Source organism: Mastigoproctus giganteus, chromosome 9 (assembly GCF_048544385.1).
Source record: "Mastigoproctus giganteus isolate SK-2022 chromosome 9, ASM4854438v1, whole genome shotgun sequence".
Classification (NCBI taxonomy): domain Eukaryota; kingdom Metazoa; phylum Arthropoda; class Arachnida; order Uropygi; family Thelyphonidae; genus Mastigoproctus; species Mastigoproctus giganteus.
This window is the reverse complement of record NC_143583.1, coordinates 118,056,088-118,074,362: the sequence shown is the minus strand read 5'-3', so window position 1 is coordinate 118,074,362 and position 18,275 is coordinate 118,056,088. Positions and strand designations below refer to the sequence as shown.

Sequence of the window (18,275 nt, the reverse complement as noted above, 5' to 3'; positions counted from 1 at the left end):
TTAAAAAAAAACTGTTAAATGCACATAATGTAAAATGGGTGCATGTGTGTATATTTCTGCATATTATTTGTATAAATAGTTTTTAAAAAATGTTTAAAATATGCATATATTAGATGCTGTTATTCACTTCATTTTCAAAATTTTTTCAAAATTTATTTCAAAGCATGTAAAATTTGTATTATTATCCATGTCACTAATTCTCTTTATCAAAATTGATTATCACTTTCCACATTTCTGTGTTTATTATTCCAAAATAATACTGAATATTTCAGATGAATTTTTCAGGAATATGTAGTTTATGATTATTCTTCTTCTTCCAGTCATATTATGAGGAGCTGTTGTGGCCACCAACAAATTCCTCCAACTGCATTGATCATGTGCTATACTAACGGTATTACAAAATGTCATGCCCAAAATTTCACTGATCCCATCCTTCCACCTAGTTGCAAGTCTTCCTTTAACAGCTGCTTTTGGAGTTGGTTTTGTTATGGTTTCTGTAGCATCAGATAATGTTAATGGCATAACATCAGATATGCCATTGCCTACCAGGTGGCTGATTTTGAAAGGGGCTGGCTTTAATCATAGGAAGAGTCATCATGCATCCCACAAGATACTCTTGAAGAGGAAAGGTGACTACAGCAGAGCCCTGCATAGTGCAGAATGCTGATTACAACTGGTTTTTGCCTGGTTTCCAGAGGTCATCTATGTATATAAGCAGATATATATTTTTCATTAGATTCGCAAAAAGTAGTTATTATATCTTCAGTCAATGAATTTATTCATAAGGTGGTGCTGTTATCCTTCTTCAATGTCTAATTAATATCCAATATTTCCAATTAATTATGTAGAATATATTTTTAAATAATTTTCTCCCAAACCATAAAGCATGCAATGTTTCCTTACTATAAACATGTTTTCATGCTGATTCGAACAGTCCCCAATGAATACATTTCTTAGGTTTTAAAATATTCGTTCCTGTATTTCAAATTTACACCCCTTTCATATAGCATTAACCGCTGCATAATCTTCTGTATTCATCGAATGCACTAACTGTTAAACTGTTATTTTAATCTTAGAGCCTAAATATTTACCACACAGATATAACATATGTGTCTAATGAATCCTCTGTACCACTTCTTCTGTATGGTAAGATATATTTTCAGTTTTTTATGCTTCAACCACCAAATTTTAATATAACCAAGAGCACATTTTAACACAGCCACTACATGCAGCGCCACAATTCACATAATTCACATAACTCTCTACTCCAAGTGATTACACTTTCTCATTTATTATTCAAAAATAATAAAGAATATTTCAAATGAATCTTTCAAAAAATATATATATATATATTGTTTACAACCATTTGAAATCATTAATAATCATTAGATCATGTGGGAGAGTTTATAAAATAACTTGAATTTATGTTTTTCTAATTCAGAATAATTTAACGTAAATTAAACACACAAACACAATTCTCAGCTTTGTTAGTATCAAAAAGCACAGTCAGTTTTCCATGCTAGAGTTACCACAAATTAAAAGTAGAATATGTGGTAGGCTGTACCTGCTAGGTATAATCATGCTGTTACTCTGGAAAAACAATAAATAAAAATTCAAAAACCAAACCAAGTAAAAATTTGTCTGTGTTTAGAAAGGCATGGAAAATCAGATTTTTATCTTCAGCCGAAAATTAACACAGGCTTGTTATTTTTAAGTTAAACCTCACAGTTATATCACCACAAACATAGGGTTAATTATATTATTACTGAAATTAGAAAAATAATTTAAAAAAAAAACAATAAATAAAAAAATACAGACTTCTCTGTACCCATTCCAACAAATCCACATCCTTCAATTAAAGGAGGCTTCCAGACCTGGATGCAGTACTCAAGATGTGGCTTTACACAACATGAGAAATTCCTGCCTGTCTGTACTGCTCTGAAAAATTCATATCTGACTTCACAGTTACTCCCAGGTTTTTTTTCGTTCTCCACTACCCTGAGTGTGGTACCACACAATTGGTAAGTTAATCTGGGATTACTGCTGTCCATATGATGTAACTTGCATTTGTCAATATTAAACTTCAGCCCTTCTCCCTAATTTATACAGATCTTGTTGCAGTAGCATACTCGGATTACTGTCATTAATCTTCCTGTCAAACTTTGTATCATCTGCAAACGTAGACATTAAGCCTGATATGTCTTCATCAATATCATTAATAAATACTGAAAAAAAAAAAAAAAAAAAAAAAGCCCAGTACAAAACTCTGGGGTCTCCAATAATAACAGTTGTCTATGAAGGACAGTACCTATTGATAACCACTCTGTCTCCTAGACCATTCCTTTATCCATAGCAGTAGCATGCCCTTAATGTTGTATTGCTCCAATTTGTACAGCATTCTTCTGTGTACATAGTATCAAAAGCTTTTCTGAAATCTAAGTATATAATGTCAGAATTATTTTTTTGCATCCAGTTTGTTAATCACTATCAGTATCTAATCAGATTGCTCAGACAGGATTGCTTCTTAACAAATTCATATTGTGACTGCATTATAAATACATTCTGCCTAGATGGTCCTGCATTACTTCTTTAACCTGTGACTCCATGGATATAGGAATTAATAATTTCAATATTGTTTATCATAATTTTTGCAAAGCATTTGAATTAGTTCTGTACAAGGTAATAAGATAAGCTGTAACAGGTTAGAGTCACAGGGAAGATAGTAAGAAGGCTGCAGGGCAGGAGTAGAAGGTTGTAATTTTTTTTTACTCTCCAGATTAAGCAAACATGAGTTGGAGTACTTCAAGGGTTGGCCCTAGGATCACTGCTTCTGATTTCCTTAAATGGCATCAATGAAGGGATTTAGGGTGCAATATTAAAGTTTGAAGATGATCTCAAAATTGAGAAAGTAGTGAATGAGAAATGAGAAATATCAGCAGCACTTTATGCACTTCTTTAGGATGACTTAGCTAGGCCTTGGCATAATTGCTTCATCTCTCTCTCTCTCTCTCTAGATTTCTGCTGGAGAATTTATTATCATTTTGACCCATTCTTTGTCTCACCATTGTACTAGAGTGGGTACAATAGAGTTTTCCATCTTTTTGTAGAAAAAAAAAAAAAAACATTTTTCTCCATCTTTTTCTTGTCTCAAAAAATAGTAAAACTGCTTTAAAATCAGGATTTTTAAAAATTCTATTAATGTTTTATTAATTTTGTTAACAAATGGCCATGATAAATATCTGAGAATAGTTTGCCATAATTGCTCAGTTACCCATTAAAAAAAAACTGTATCCTGCAGGTTTCATTCCAGTGCAGTACATATGGTATGGTATGGCCCAGGGATTATACCCTTTCTCTCTTCAATTTAGAAAGCAATAAAGATTAATAAAAAAAAAAACTTAAAATTTATTAAAAACTAATATAATTAAAGATTTGTTTTCAGAGAAAATACAAGCCAAAACTTTGCTCTTACCTATCAGTAATAAAGTCCACCTTTAATCACAATTAAAGAGACAAGTGTAGAGGACAAGTACAGGTTAGAATTCTGAAATTTTACCTTATGGTGTTTTATACATACTGAAAAAATAAAAAAAAACGTGTCAGTGCAAGTTTACACGCTGTGCTGTCAGCGTGATTAGTGTGCTGATGCAGTGAAATGAAGTGTTATAACTTAAAATAAAAGTTTACACGCTGTGCTGTCAGCGTGATTAGTGTGCTGATGCAGTGAAATGAAGTGTTATAACTTAAAATAATTAATGCACTCATAGACATGACATTATATGACTTCATAAATAAATTTATTAAATCGCAGGCTTAGTTTCGTAACCAGTAACTTTCTGTCATGAATTCCTAAAAACAAAGTGTTTCCTTATGGCAGTCGCTCCACTACTCCAAACAGAATTCATATGTAGCAAGATTCTCACCTGGATTATTGGAAGGGTTAAGCTAAATATTATTTAACTTTAGCTTAAATTTAATTGCATTTGGAGAACATTCATCATCCAGTAACTATTTGGGGAACAAGTTTTTGAATAAATTGAAATGAATCAGTTTAACAAAAGAAAAAAAAAGTACTTCTTAATATCATTGAAAAGGTAAAGGAATAAATATTGTGTTGATCAGTTCTGTAATTTTCACTGTGGATACCTACTAGATGCCATTAGAAAGAGGAAAAATAATTGATGTAATCGTTAAAAATATGCTATACAGGTAAACAGTGTTATCTTATGGTGGTATTTTAATATAAAATGTCTATTTTTCAGTCAAATTTAATTTCTAGTGCAGTGTGGACTTATAAAAATATCCTGCTTTTTCCAAAAAATTTCCTATTTTTCTCTTGGGTTTTTTTTTTTTTTTTTTTGGGGAGAACTGTTTTCCTCCTGCCTACAGACACCTAATCTCTTGCTTTTCAAAAGTCAAAAGTTGGCAGCTGGGTTTTACACCTGGGAATAGGAACCCCCAAAACAACCAGGGCCACTGCAAGTGGGTAGGCGAGGTAAGTGTCGCTTACGGGCAGCAGTTCAAGAGTGCTCCGAAATTTTTTTTTATATTGTTTTCTGATTGGTTAATGCTTATCACTACTCAACATTTAGGGTAGCAAATTTTATTTTGCTTACTGACAGCACATAGGAACATGACGCTACTGAAAACAACATATACTTGATGGGGTTGAATTTAAAAAAAAAAAAGTAAATAAAGAAAAAGATTTGGGGGTTACAATATCAGTGAACATGAAATTCCATGCAATGCAGACAGGCTGCAAGGAGTTCCATGGTGTCCTATCCGTGCTTTAGAAAACATTTACTTGTAGACATATGGTGGTCATAATCACACTGTACAAGACAGTTGCAAGACTGCACTTGGAATATTGCATCCCAGTATGAAGACTGCACCTTAAAAAAAAAAAAAATTGAATTTTTTTCCAAAGACTGGCAATGCATTTGGTGATATCAGCAAAAGGATGTCCATATAAGGAATTACTTTGAATATGTGGGGTACAGAACTTAATAACTAGGCATCTTAGATGGGACCTGATTGAGTCTTATAAGACTCTCAGAGGAGAAAGTAAAATGAATGAGTTTGAAATTTTCTCTGTTATAAGTGATTCCAACACTAGGGACTATAAATTCAAATTATTGAATTTATAGCGCTTAGTGTTGATAGATAGGTACCTATGTGAGGAAGGAGTCGAGTGTTTTTTTTATTATTATTGTTGTCGTATTATTACTTCCTGATGGGGGGGTTCCACCCCATGAAAGGTACTGTTACCAAATATGCACAGGCCATTTGTTATGTCTGGTGTTACTGTATGGTCGAGAAACTCTCTGACTATCAAACAGGTGTTCAGGATCGCAACTTTCTGGAGACCTATTGCTGCTAGGCTGTTATGTGGGGCCTTTGGCACCATACCAGTGGTTGACATGATGATTGGGATGGTTGTTACTTGTTGCATATGCCACATCTTCTTTGATCTCCTGTCTTAGATCCGTGTACTTCCTGATCTTTTCCTTGTGGGTTTTCTGGACATTGCAGTGTTGGGCACCGTTATGTCAATCAGATAGGTAGCCTTTTCCTTCTTGTCAATGAGGGTTATGTCCGGTCTGTTGTGTGGGATTGCCTTGTCTGTAGTTAAATGGTACTGTCCTAGTACAGCTTGTGAGTTGTGGTCTCTAGTATGGCCTGGGGTCATACTTGTAATACTGTACACTTTCTTTGATCAACTGGTATTTCCTTGCTAGCTTCAGATGTATTATCCTGGTTGTGTCTATGAGGTGTACTCCGGTAGGTGCCTCCTTAGCCAGGTGGGAAGGAGCAGCAGTGCATGCTTCTTGATTAGACCGGGGTTCGAGCCCATCACCACCAAATACGGAGGCTGCAGAAAGGTCAGGGAATGACCACCACATATCCCCGGAGCAATATGACCTTAGTTGCTAATGTACCTAAAAAACCAAATAACAAACATAACAAACAAACGAGTGTACTCCATCTGGGTGATCACCATGCATTCTGTGGTTGATGCGATGGATTCTTTTTCTGAGGCCAGGTGGTATTGTCAACGTGTGTCATTTGACACTCTGCACTCCTAATGTTTGCTCAGATTGTGTTAACTTTTCCTCTTTCTCATTTATACTTTCTACTTCTGTTTCCTCTGCCAACTTTACATCGCATGTATTTTCCAAAACATTACAGTCTACAGAAATTCAAGACTGATGTTAGCAAGTATCATTCCGTACCTTCAATGCATACACAGGACCAAGTAATATAGGTGTTCTGATACCTTTCATTTAAAAAAAAAGTGTCAATTTAAATTCAGGTTAAAAATTAATGACCACTCTTAAAAGCTTTTAAATTTAAAAAAAAAAAAAAGTTTATTCTAATGAAAAATAATATTGTGTATTGGAATTAATATTTTATCAATTTTCTGTCTTTATTTTTCTCTAACTTTCCCACCTCCAGGGGTGGAAGAAGCTAGGGAAACTTCAAATTCACACAGAGGACAGGACACTTTCTTCACCCTTCTCCAACAATCCCTAAAATACTGTATGATAATAAAATAATTAAAGCTAAATATGCATAATATTTTTAGCTTTTAAGATTAATAATATATGGCATGATCATAATATTATACATTATGTTTCTGTACTTTGGATCTATAAAGATGGTGATTTTGATGTGACAAACTAGTATTACAAACCTGATACTGAAATTATGTATCAATGTTGTAGTTTAATTTACAAATTACAAAAAGTTTCAAAACCCATACAGTTGCTTATATATCTCCAGTTATACTTGTAAGAACAACATATAATTTGGTTTACATGTAGATTGAAAGTTTAGTGACACATTGTATATGTGCATTCACTTATGCAGTAATGCCATTCACTTCATGGGTATAACATGGCATTAACTTTACAAAAGAGATGGTTTGTTGCGGAGGCATTTCAAATTTAATTCTTTTGTAGACATTGAACAAGTATGTAGGTAATATTTCAAGACACGAATTACAGACTAACTCAATTAAGTTCACTGTAATATACAAAGGTATTTTCAACAAGACTGTGCAACTGCCTATGCTTATGTGTGGCACAGCAGACACTGAAATCTGTGTTTGAAGATTGCTTTATATATCTTATGAAGAATCTACATAACAGTCAAAGAACTAAAGGATGCCATAATAGATTTACCTGCTAAAATTCCCCAGTACGTGCTTCACTGTATCACTGAAAATGGCTTTCTGGATTTGAGCATGTTTAGCACAGATTGGAGCATACCTCTAACTTCTTTTATAATGCATTGTTTCCCTATACAACGGGTCTGCATGTCACCTAAATTAAATCTTGTTTCTGCAGTTGTAACAAAAAATATATGCAGTTATATGGGTTCAGCAACTTTAAAAAAAAACTCTATAATAAAATACTTGACAGACAATAGGAATAAGCAATTTAAGGTAGAAAACAATATCACTATTTCTGTACTGTCTCCTAAACTTAGACTTGCTAAGAAAATTCATATTTCTTTGTTAGTATGATGCCCTCTCAGTTTATTCTAGTGGGCCCCACCTCTGAATCCAGAGTTAGAATGCAGAAAGTAATAAAAGGAAATTCTATTTTTTTTTTTTTTTTTGTTAAAAAAAAAATGTCTTCATGTCTTTGAAGTTATTGTGATTTGTATAGCCCAAGGCACAACACAAATGTTTCTTTGTGTCAGTTGACTTGATGAAGGTCTTGATGCCATGTACACACCTCATTGTCATGTTTAGTCTTTAATACTATGGAGATGGCTATATTTCAACTTGATTTTTAGGTCCCCACTGGTCCTTTATTCTGCATAGTAAATGCAGACTTGAAACCATGTCAGAGCTGTTATAAGCACCTTGCCAGCACTCCAAAAAAATTTTAGCCAACACTGCAAAAATTCTGCTGTTGAAATTCACTAAACTGGATTATCAATTTTAATAGCTCATTTTAAAAAATGGAACTACCAAAATACTTGATAGTTGGTGTTTCTAAACTTCATGTTTAGAAAAATATCTGATCTTTTAATATTTGTAATAAGGATTTTTTTTTTTTTTTTTTTTTGTTATTACAGGGGTACTGTGTTCCCAGTCACAAACAGCTGTGGCGTATCCTTCTACCTTTGTTTCTCAGAATGGTACAGTAATTGTACCTTCAACTCGCCATCCTACTGGGTGCTCCTATGATGCTGTTGTTACATCCCTGCCTGTAATGTCCCATCATTCTGAGGTGCCTTTTAATCAATATGTTGTAGCACCTGTTCAGTCCCAAACTGATGTAGTGTTGGATACTTTAGCTCATCCTGTACTTTCCCAGATTTCAGTTAATTCATCACTTGTCCCCAATGAACAACGTTATTTAATGACATCCCCATCATTTCCTGTAACTGCCGTCCATACTGTTGCATCTTCTCTACCATTTTCGCCTGTTAATACAATTAGTACTGCTTATCCACACCTTCAGTATCACAGACTTGATACCCATCATACACGACATGAGAAAAGAAGATTTAGTGAAAATTTTGATAGTATGGAGAGGTTTACAAGCAAGTTCTCACATTCCAGGTAAGAATAATATTAACTGTATAAATTATTCAAATATATATATTTTCTTGAGTACATTATATAATTTTTCCCCCATTATTTTCATGATAGATGTGAAGGTTACTAAATCCATATTGGGAAGAATTTGACGGTGTTAAGCTTTAATCAAAAATCATACAGCTGTAAGGCTTTTATATGTTATAAATATTTTATTTTTTTATCAGCACGAGTTATCAGGATAGTGGGTAGGGTTCCCCTACCCTTCCATCCATAGAGCAGTCATTAGATACTTGAAATAATATCAATTGAATTAAATTATTAAATAATACTGAAAATTATTCAGTGGATTACTATTACTGGTATTATATCATGTCATAGGCATAATTTTTACAAGATTTGGTTTAATCAAGACATGAACAACATGGAATATCAGGTTTTATAGTTTTGTTTGCCTTAACTCTATTTTGTCTGTTTTGCTTAATAAATGTTGCATATTTAAAAAAAAAAAAAAAGAAGAAATAAAATGATTAACACATTTAGTTATTTACTAGATGGAATTATGGTGTTAACTATAGTAAAAATTGTTCTCCATTTTGGTAATCAATCCTTATTTTCAAATTTTCTCTCTTAAAATAAATTGCAACTAAACATTTATATATATATATATATATATATATATATATATATATATATATATATATTTTTTTTTTTTTTTTTAATTATAAATTTTTAATGAAAGACAAGCTTAATGAATCACTTTGTTTTCTGCCAGTTCTAAATGAATTTTGAGGAGTGTTTGGCTGTATCATTTGTGCTGATTTGAATACATTCCTATTTGACATATCTTAGTTTGAAATCGTTCTCTAAAAAATAATAATAATAAATAAAAAAACATCCTTCACAAAAAAAAAAAAACTCTATTAATCTTTCTTTTTGATAAGTTAGTGTTTACATTCCACACTGTAATAATTTACTGTAGTATAGTAACAGTATACAATATATTATACACTTCTTGATCTGTGTACAAAGAGTAAAAAATATATAGCATTGACTAGACAGAATCCAAATAATATTAAACTTTTAAAAAGTTTGGATGTTTTTTCTGTAAAAGTTGAGAATCATTCAAAAATCCCCCCCCCCCCCCATGTAATTTTTTTCCTCAGCAAAATTTAAATGTAGAATAGAGGTGCTTCAAATCACAAAGAATTAACTTTTATTTTTCAAATTAGCAATAAAGAAAGTAAAGTTTTTTTTAATTTAATTTAAAATAGTATTAATGTAAAATTGTTTAAAATGACACGATTGGCTTGTGGTTCCATGCAGTTGCGATACATCATCATATGTACACTCGGCACCTCCGTAGCCAGGTGGGCAGGAGCAGCAGTGCGTAGCACACACTTCTTGATTAGACCGGAGTTCAAGCCCGTGACCACCAAATACGGAGGATGCAGAAAGGTCAGTCAATGACCACCCCATATCCCCGGAGCAATATGGCCTTAGTTGCTAATGCTCCTAAAAAAAAAAAAAACCAAACCAAAATATGTACACTCATTGGAACGTTTCCGGAGCAGTAAGCTCAACAATGCAATTTAACTATTTACATTGACCTATTTAGCCTTCCTTTTACCATCCCTAGCCCCATGGAAGCAGGTTGCTACTACCCTTTAAATTTTTACACTTTATACACTATTTAATAAAGATCAGATTGCTTTGATCAAACCCACAATCAAAATTTACAATCAATTTAGAAGTCAACTATTATGTATATCGATTAGGTTATTTGCACCATATTTATATATCAACATATAGGCAATGGCAGGCAGGTGCGAAACAATGCTAACATCTGCTAACATGCGGGAATAAACTTACTTACCAAAGTGTGCCAAGCACAACACACATATTTACAGTTCTATGATATTTATACAACCATTATATGGTAACCAGAGCCTTTCAACCACTATGAACAGCCAGCACAAGGAGAAACAAACACTCGAAAAGAGCACTGACCAAGAGAAAGCTGAACTCATTGAGCAGTTGCTATGGAAAACTATCCATAAACAACCTTACTTTTAATCTGCTCAAGGTAGTTCTTGTAGATAGGGCAATCCCTACTATGAACAGAATGGTCAGAGGCACCACCGCGCTTCAAGCAGTTCACACAGGTAGGCTTCTCGGCCTGCTTTGGGCACTCCTTAAGGAAGTGGCCCTCCCCAGCACAATGGCCACACACAGCCTTCAATTTACAGTTATTTGCTTGGTGCCCCGAAGGCTAGACATTTGAAACACTTCACTGTGTGAGGTATATATCTCGGACTTTGTAAGACGACCAGTGCAGGAACACTCTGCCTTTCTTGATCAAGATATTCTGCAACTCTGTGGGAACCTCGATGATCCAGTTCTTAGTGTCCTTATTCATGGCTTTCACCACTGACCCAACTATAGTACTCGTCTGGAACAGAGAGATCTATTCACACTGTGAGAACTGAAATTTTGCTCAAAGAGCTCAGAAAGAAAATCTTCTTTTTCGACATCAGCATCTACATCGTAGATGATGAGACGTTTACCAGGCTTCTTGGGGACCTCAGTCTTCATTCCCTTTGCCTTTATAGTCTCACAGTTAAGTACCTTTTGGGCATCTTCTTGACTGGAAAGTCCAGCACTACTCCATTATCTTTAATGGTTCTCATTCTGCGGACATTGACACTCTTCAGAACAGGCTTTACAGCTTGTAAAACGGTCTGTCTTATTTGTTCTGATTTTATCAGAACAGTGTGCACTTCCATCTTCTTTGGAATAGAACTCGTCTGGTTTCGTACGACATCCGCATACGATGTGGACTCAACGCTGACAGAGGACTGACTCTTCAACATCGCCTTTAATGACTGGTTTTCAGCATATACTTCGATAGCCTTTGCTTCCAGCTGATCCCACATTCCAAGAATGGTGTACATAGCCGCTCTGTTGACCTTATTTGAGTCATTAAACATAATCATGGAGTCTCTGATGCACAACTTTCATGTCTTTGAAGTTTTCTTGTGAATCTCCTTCATCTTCATCGGAGTGCTGTTCTTCACAGCAGTTCTCTGAACCGACTCAACAACCGCCGAGTCACTGGAGGTATCTCCTTTCATAGTGTCCACCAAGTCAGTGGCCAGTCTCTCGAGCACAACTTGTGCCGAGCCTGATGAATCAGTCCCAGCCCTACCGTCTGCAGAGCCAGGACAAGCAATGTCCATAGCCTCACTATCCAATGTCTTTAAAGATAACTTATTCTTTGTGGACATGGTTGTATAATACAGACAATTTTATGCAACAGTACTTTCAATGGCCATCGATCAAGGCCTACTTAATCGACCAGGAATCCCCTGGTCGCCCACCCCGGACTGCGTGGAAGTGAGGCCAAACCAGTCAGCAGTAGTCACTGCACAGGTCAATAAGAAGTCTCTTATTGGAAACACTAAGATCACTCTAATAAACGCAAGATTAAAGCAATAAGAACCACCCAGACCACCAAAATGGTACCGGGGCACAGGGGATGATAAAAAGAACAACAGATTATTAGACACTTGAGGATGTAGTGATTCCTTGGCTTGTGGTTCCATGCAGCTGCCAAAAACATTAGTTTTCATACTTTTTAGCAAAAATTTTTCTAGTGACTTTCATATCAGTAAAGTGTTAGTCACTCATAGAAGTCACACCAATTTTAATGCAAGAAAACTGTGAAGGTGCTCAGTGTAAATAAATTGCTTGAAAAGTACAATGTGGTTGTGGGAGATGATAAAAAGAACAACAGATTATTAGACACTTGAGGACGTAGTGATTGGTTAGTTGTTTTTGGGAACTCTCAAAACAACCAACCAATGCTTTATACTATGACTACTTTAGTTATAGTGCACTGGTTCCTATGGCCATTAGCATTAGTAAGGCACATGATTCAAGAAACCAAGCTTATACAGCATCAGCTACAAAAAAAAAAAAAACACTTCCCATTTCACTGATCCATTTGACATTCTTTAAGCTATCAACTTCCACAACAACAAATGTAAGTTTGTTCCAGCAATCAACTACCCTCTGGCTGAAGGCAAACTTCCGCACATCTATTTTACAACTGTTCTTTCCTCAAGTTTGTAATCTGAGCAAGAGGAAGAATCCCATCAGCATTGAGCCTGCTCAATCCATTCAAGGTCTTATAACCTCAATCGCCTTGCCGGTGCCTATTCTCCAGAAGCTGCAATTTGCAGAACTTAAGCCTTTCTACATAAGAGCATCCCTTTGTTCCCTTCACCAGTCTTGTTGCCCTTTCTCTGTACTCATTCTAGCAAGGCTTCTAGGCATGTACACAGTACTCAAGGTGTGGCCTCACCATTGCATTATACAAGGGGATAATCACCTAATTATCCCTGCTCACAAAATTCCTGTGTATCATTGACAAGACCCCATGAGCTACTCTTGCAACCTCAGAAACTGTTGCACTGCTCAGAAAACTTCATATCTGACTGCACAATTACCCCCAGGTTTCCTTCATTCTCCACTACCTTGAGTGTAACACCAACCAGTTGGTACATTTCTTTGGGGTTACTGCTACCCATAAGCAGTACTTTGCATTTGTCAATGTTAAACTTCAGTTGCCACTTCTCAGCCCATCTGCCCAACTTTTCCAGATCCTGTTGCAGCAGCATATTGTCATTGCTGTTATTAACAACCCTGCCAACCTTTGTATCATCTGCAAACTTTGACATTAAGCTTGATATATCTTCATCAGTATCATTGATAAATACACAAAACAACAATGCGCCCAACGCCAAACCCTGAGGGACACCACCAATAACATTAGTCCACATGGGCGCCTCCATAGCCAGGTGGGAAGGAGCAGCAGTGCATAGCACACGCTTCTTGATTAGACCGGGGTTCGAGCCCATCACCGCCAAATACAAAGGATGCAGAAAGGTCAGGGAATGACCACCGCATATTCCCGGAGCAATATGGCCTTAGTTGCTAACGCTCCTAAAAACCAAACAACAACATTAGTCCATGTAGGGCAGTATCCATTGATTACCACTCTCTGTCTTTTCCTACTCAACCATCCTTTTATCCATTGTAGCAACTTGCCCTTAATGCCATACTGCTCCAATTTGTACAGTAGTCTTCCATGTGCAACAGTATCAAAAGCTTTCCTGAAATCCAAGTATATGATACATAGATGACATTTATTAACAGGAGTGGGAGGGGGTAGTAATGCTCTTGGTTAAGAAGCACATAGAATCTAATGCTGTGCATCCAACTGATGTGGGTGGCCAATGCAATGTTGAGTCAGATTGGTGTGACATGAGTACAAGGAAAACTAAAATGAGAATAGGAGACTAGTATAAGCCAAATGACTGCGAGTATAATGAACAATTATATAGATAGTAGAGTGGGCCAGTAGATTAGAATGTACAAACTGTGTACATTTCAATATACATATTATTATTATTTGGTTTTTAAAGAGCATTAGCAACTAAGGCCATATTGCTCCGGGGATATGCAGTGGTCATTCCCTGACCTTTCCGTATTTGGTGGTCACGGGCTTGAACCCCGGTCTAATCAAGAAGCGTGTGCTACGCACTGCTGCTCCTGCCCACCTGGCTACGGAGGTGCCTCAATATACATATATTGGGGACTTTAACTTTCCAGATATTAATTAGAACATGTAGGTTGGTCACTTACATAGCACAGAAATTTTATGGATTTATTGGTTTTCTTATAACAGCATGTTAGAGAGGAAAGGGAAGGTGATACTCAGAGCCACATTAACACTACGGCCAAACCGGCCATGGCTGGGGCCTCACCCAAAGAGGGGCATCATTTTCAGTGTAAATATTTTCTAAAGTAGTTATAAAAATTTCTAATAATAAACCAAGCAAACGTGTAATATAAAAGCATATTAAACCTAACAGGAGTGGGAGGGGGTAGTAATGCTCTTGGTTAAGAAGCACATAGAATCTAATGCTGTGCATCCAACTGATGTGGGTGGCCAATGCAGTGTTGAGTCAGATTGGTGTGACATGAGTACAAGGAAAACTAAATAAGTTAAGTTTCTACTAAAATTGTTTTTATTATTACTTTATTTTTCAAGTCAAAAAAAACAAAACATTTTTGATCTCTCATTTAACATTTTTATCAAGGAATTATTATTCACAATATAAATATAAAAACCTATGTAGTATTTGTATTATATATGGCCAGGATGGCTGGGGTCTATTTCATCCTTAATCTGGCCCTGGCAATACCGATTATCAGTAGTTACTCATCATGTATTAAAACTATCCAGATAAAGGAACCACTAGGTGGCAATGATTATAATTTATTGATGTGGGATATACTTAAAGATATAACTGCCGGTAAAGAGAAGGGCTTTTGCTTTTGTAAAAGTGAATACTTTTACAAAAGCCTCCTTTCCCTTTAGTGTGTAAAAGGTTTTAGATGGTTTAAATTCCTTTCAGTGGGACCAACTGATGATGTTACCAACTGCAAATTCTAAATGGAGGACATTCAGTGATGTAGAAGCTGCTAAGCTTTTTATATCAACAAGAGATATAGTTCAAGGTTTAGACCTAAATGTATGTCAGATGAAATGATGAGATTGGTGGCAGAGAAAGAAAAAAAAGTATGGGATGATTATAAATTAGAAGGGGAATGTGGAACCCAACAATAAGTACAAACTAAGCTAGATTAAGGTCATTAAGGATGTTTGCAAGCTAACACAGGTTATGTGAAGTCCTTGGCTAAGAATTCAAAGAAAAGCAGCAAGGGATTCTTTGCTTGAGTAAACAGAAGGAAAGGGATGAACAACATTGGCCCACTAGATATGAATTATGAATGGCATAACTATTAATGATCCTGTTCAAGATGCAAACAAACAAAATAAGTATTTTGCATCTACGTTTGTGAGTTCAGAAGTTTTTAGGAATGAGAACACCAGAAGTACACCAAGTTATAGCTAGGAGCTTAATGATTTTTATACTGAGATTAAAGTGAAAGAGAAATTGCTGAAACTAAAAGGAATAAGACATCTTGGGGCTGATAGGATCTATCCAGTTATATTAAAAGAAGTGGCAAAGGTAAAGATCAAGATTTACATTGATAAAGATCAAGTAGAGGCAGTAGATTGTTTTGTTCTCTTAAGTTTCAGAATAGACAGATTTTGCACATTGCACCAAAGAAATTTTTCAGAGAAGATTAATGGGATAGAGTGGATGTTAGATTAATTTTAGAACTGTCTATAAAATGTTCACTGATTCCTCAATACTTTTCTGTAAGATCACAGTCCCATTATCTTACAGTTTGTTATTTTTATAAGAATCTCCAATATCCCCTAACTTCCCTTGCTGGTTTCCAAGTCTGCATATTCCACAATAGGATTACTTGAAAATAACAAAGGTATTTTTAAATCATCCTATTGTGGCATCTCATTTGATCTTTTAGCCATCTAGTAATAAATCATCTCAATTCTATAAGAAAAAAATCTGGCCAAGAAATGAAGGTAATAATTTCACAATCTTATCAAAATGAGACAAGACTAAAATATATATGAATTGTCTTGAAACTACTAATACATGCTGCCATTTGTTAATTGTATTTCTAAGTTATAGATAGTAAATATTGTTTTCATAATATGTACCTTATGGCTTTGCTTTATTCGTGATGACTTCAAGAATAATTGGTAACCTCAAGGTGATATCGGCTTATGTAAGCTGAAATTTGAATCCAGGAGTTTGAAGAAATTTATTCAAGTGATAGAGAAACAGATATAAATGGTAATACTACATTTAAAAAAGTGATGAGTTAGCTGTAGTTAGGTTAATGAAATGATTGAGCACATGATACGTGAAAAAAGTAGCTTAACTATAAAGACACTTGACTGTGGTTGTCTTCAAGACCATGGTTAAGAGAAAGAACATGAATATACCACAAAATTAATATGAACAATTAATGGTACAATTAGGGTTAAATTATACAATTCTGCTACCTGAATACCAAGATACTCTAATTTTCAAAATAAAATAAATCATAAAAATTTTAAAAAATAGGAAAAGTACAAAGCAAATTGCACAACCACCTGCCCTAGGAGATACATGCTCACCTCCACCAATGGAAGAGTACCACTTCCACAGTAAATTGAATTATATAAGTAAGACAGATAAAGACAAGGAACCACAAAGCTTCCATGTGATTTTTTAACATGATTAATATGTTAAACCATGTTTGTTAATTTAGTTTAAAATTAATTTGTATATTTGCATTTGGTTTATCCATCCCAGCCAATTGCACCTGTCAGTTGGCCAGGGAAAATCAATCTTCATTAATATTTGTTTTGTATGTTGTGTCATCACAGTTATAAGTTCATTCCCATTGACCTTTGGTTGAATATCAGTCAGTGACTGAAATACAATACTTTGATTCCGCAACTGCTTATATTCCCTGAGGAGGTAGTGCTGTGGGTTTCCTGCCTTTATTTATATAATTTAATTTATTGTGAATGTGGCACTCTATATTTGGTGGGATGAGCATTTGCCTCCTTGGGTGGGTAATCTTTTATACTGGTGATGAGCATTTCTTTTTCTTAATTTCATTTTATTTTGAATGGTAAGGTATCTTTATACTCATGTAGCAGAATTGCACCTTGCCAAGTGCCCATAATTGTTAGTTTTTGTATTAATTTTGTGGTATATTAATCTTCTGTCATTTAACAATATTTTTGTGAGTAGCAAGATTTAATTGTATATAACTTATTAACACTAATCTGTCATAGTTGGTGTTTGTTGTAGATTACACTACAGGACAAATATATATTTTATATATATATAATTTTTTTATCCTGCTGTACTCTTCTGTACCTTCAAGGAAGTTTAAAAGATTGGTCAGTAGCAGTATGCTCAGTTATTTTGAGTGACTGTGGACATTATTATTATCAGTGTTCTGCCAAGATCAAGCCCACACATACTCAACTACTTCACAATATCTCCCGATCCTCAGCCCTCCTCTTCATACCTCCATGTCCACCATCCCTCATCTTCATACTTCCATATCCACCATCCCCCCTCAATTAATTAATCTGTCATGGTTTTCCTCAATTTTCCTCCTGGGTGTCTTCCCCTTAACAACTTTTCCTTCCATCACATTCTTCATCAATCCTTCACCTTGCAACACATCCAAACCAATTTCTCTTCCATGTTCTTGTTTCAGTCGACCATCTCTTCTCACCCATCCTTCTCAAACCCTCCTCATTTCTTACTTTATCAGCCTATCTTATCTTTTCTGTCTTTCCCCATACCCACATTTCAAACATTCCATTTTTTTAATATCTTCAAATCACAGTATTTTATTTTTAATAAAAAAAAATTTAATTTAGGAATATCTTTTTTACACTTGTTATTTTTTAAATAGCAAAATTTTTATTAATTCTGTTAGAGAACAAACCACTATAAACATGAAGCTGCTAAGTGTACAAAAATTCAAATTAACATTGTATTACCTCGTTTTGCCACTTTCACTTAATAACCCTTCATAAACACTACATATCATTTTCCAAACTACTGAAGTAAAACTATATATATATATATATATAGGAAAGATCTTTAAAATCTCAAACTGTCAATTAATGAACAACAGATATTTTTTTCAGATAGGCCTGTAAAGCCCTATGCCACAACTGCCAGGTTAAAGTATTCATGTACTT

At 34.9% G+C, this 18,275-nt stretch overlaps 1 protein-coding gene across 1 annotated transcript in view; it reads left to right on the top strand.

Annotated features, from left to right (window-relative positions):
* Positions 1-18,275, top strand: part of LOC150080674 (uncharacterized) — a 354,324-nt gene that overhangs the window by 268,380 nt on the left and 67,669 nt on the right. The window contains exon 13 of the mRNA XM_090381399.1: positions 8,089-8,578. Coding sequence (XP_090237525.1) covers positions 8,089-8,578 — 490 coding nt within the window. The remainder of the gene's footprint in view (positions 1-8,088; positions 8,579-18,275) is intronic.